Genomic DNA, 1,609 nt, shown 5'->3' with positions numbered 1-1,609 from the left:
CCACCCCTTCCTGAAAGTCACGCCCCTTCCCCATCAGCCCCACCTACTGCTCCTGCCAGCTCCACCCTTTCTGTCAGACCTGCCCCCTGCCCCGCCCCTGCCCCTCTCAGCTCCGCCCCCTGTGGTTTCTGGCCCCGCCCCTTCCTCCCCTCCTCCTGTTGTTTCTGGCCCTGCTCCCAGGCCTGCGGCCCCGGCTCCACTCACGTGTGTGACCGCACCATCCACACCAGCGGGGTCTGCGTCCTGCTGGACACTGCGCTGACCCCATGGCGGGAGCTGAGCCCTGGATGGCAAGGTGAGAGAGTGACCCCTGACCCATGGATGACCACTGACCTATGGGGGACCCATAGCTGACCCACGGGTGACGACTGACTGACCCCTGACCCACGGGTGACCACTGACCCATGGGCTACTGCTGACACATGGGTGACGCATGGCTGCCAAGGTGAGAGAGTGACCAGCCGTGGGTGACCCCTGACCCATGGGAAACTCACAGTGGCCATGATTGACCTCAGGGCTTGAGCTGTGCTTGACCACACAGAGAACACAACTGACCAATGGTGGCCATAATGGCTGACCTCAGGGTGTGACAACAGGGAGCATGACTGACCAAGGGCGAYCATCACGGACCCATGACTGACCCCTGGTGGCCATCACAGACCCTGAATGGCCCCAGCTGACCATTGGCGGTGCTGACTGCCGCAGTGACTGCCCTGTGCCCCCTAGGGTGCCAGCGGGGCCCGGTGGACCTGGTGTTCCTGTTCGATGGCTCGAGCAGCATGAACCCCAGTCAGTTTGGGGCCATCTGCGACTTCATGGTGGACACGATGGAGAAACTGGACAATGGCTCCTTCCGGGTAAAATATGGAGAAAAATGGGGGAAAATGGGGGGAAAATGGGGAAAAATGGGGAAATGGGGGATCTGTGGGTTGGAAATGGGGGGAGAACAGATCCTTCTGCGTGAGAGCAGGAATGGGGGATCTATGGGGCAGGAATTGGGGATCTATGGGGTGAGAATGGGGCAGGAAATGGGGGGAATGGGCAATCTATGGGGCAGGAAATGGGGGAAATGGGGGATCTATGGGGCAGAAATGGGGGGAGAACAGCTCCATCCGCATGAGGATGGGGGATATGGGGCGGAAATTGGGGATCTATGGGGCAAATATGGGGGAAATGGGGCGGAAATGCTCCCTGTGGTCACTCACTCCCTGTCCCCCCTGTGGTCAGTTCGGGGCTGTGCAGTTCTCGACAATGTCCAGACCATGCTCCGTGGTAACTCCCTGTGTTCATTCTCTCCCTGTGGTCACTCCCTGTGGTCACTCACTGACCCCCCTGTGGTCACTCTCTCCCTGCGGTCAGTTCGGGGCTGTGCAGTTCTCGGACCGTGTCCAGACAGTTTTCTCTCTGGCCGATTTCGCGGCGCGGCCGCGGCCCCGGGAGCTACTGCGGGGACTGGAGCAGAGCGGGGGCCTGACGGACACGTTCACAGCCATCGGCTACGCGGTGTGAGACTCTGCCCCACAGCTGCCCCATAACTGCCCCCTAGCTACCCAAAAAATGCCCCATAACTACCCAAAAACTGCCCCATAGCTGCATCATAGCTGCCCCA

At 60.6% G+C, this 1,609-nt stretch overlaps 1 protein-coding gene across 1 annotated transcript in view; it reads left to right on the top strand.

Annotated features, from left to right (window-relative positions):
• LOC130586848 (integrin alpha-L-like) overlaps positions 1-1,609 on the top strand; it is an 18,191-nt gene that overhangs the window by 3,414 nt on the left and 13,168 nt on the right. Inside the window, exons 6-8 of the mRNA XM_057387760.1 lie at positions 181-295; positions 727-857; positions 1,360-1,505. Of these exons, the coding sequence (XP_057243743.1) occupies positions 181-295; positions 727-857; positions 1,360-1,505 (392 nt within the window). The remainder of the gene's footprint in view (positions 1-180; positions 296-726; positions 858-1,359; positions 1,506-1,609) is intronic.

Source organism: Malurus melanocephalus, unplaced genomic scaffold (assembly GCF_030028575.1).
Source record: "Malurus melanocephalus ecotype Western Australia unplaced genomic scaffold, MMel_1.1 scaffold_1351, whole genome shotgun sequence".
Taxonomy (NCBI): Eukaryota; Metazoa; Chordata; class Aves; order Passeriformes; family Maluridae; genus Malurus; species Malurus melanocephalus.
The sequence above is the reverse complement of the archived record's forward strand: the minus strand, read 5'-3'. Positions and strand labels throughout refer to the sequence as shown.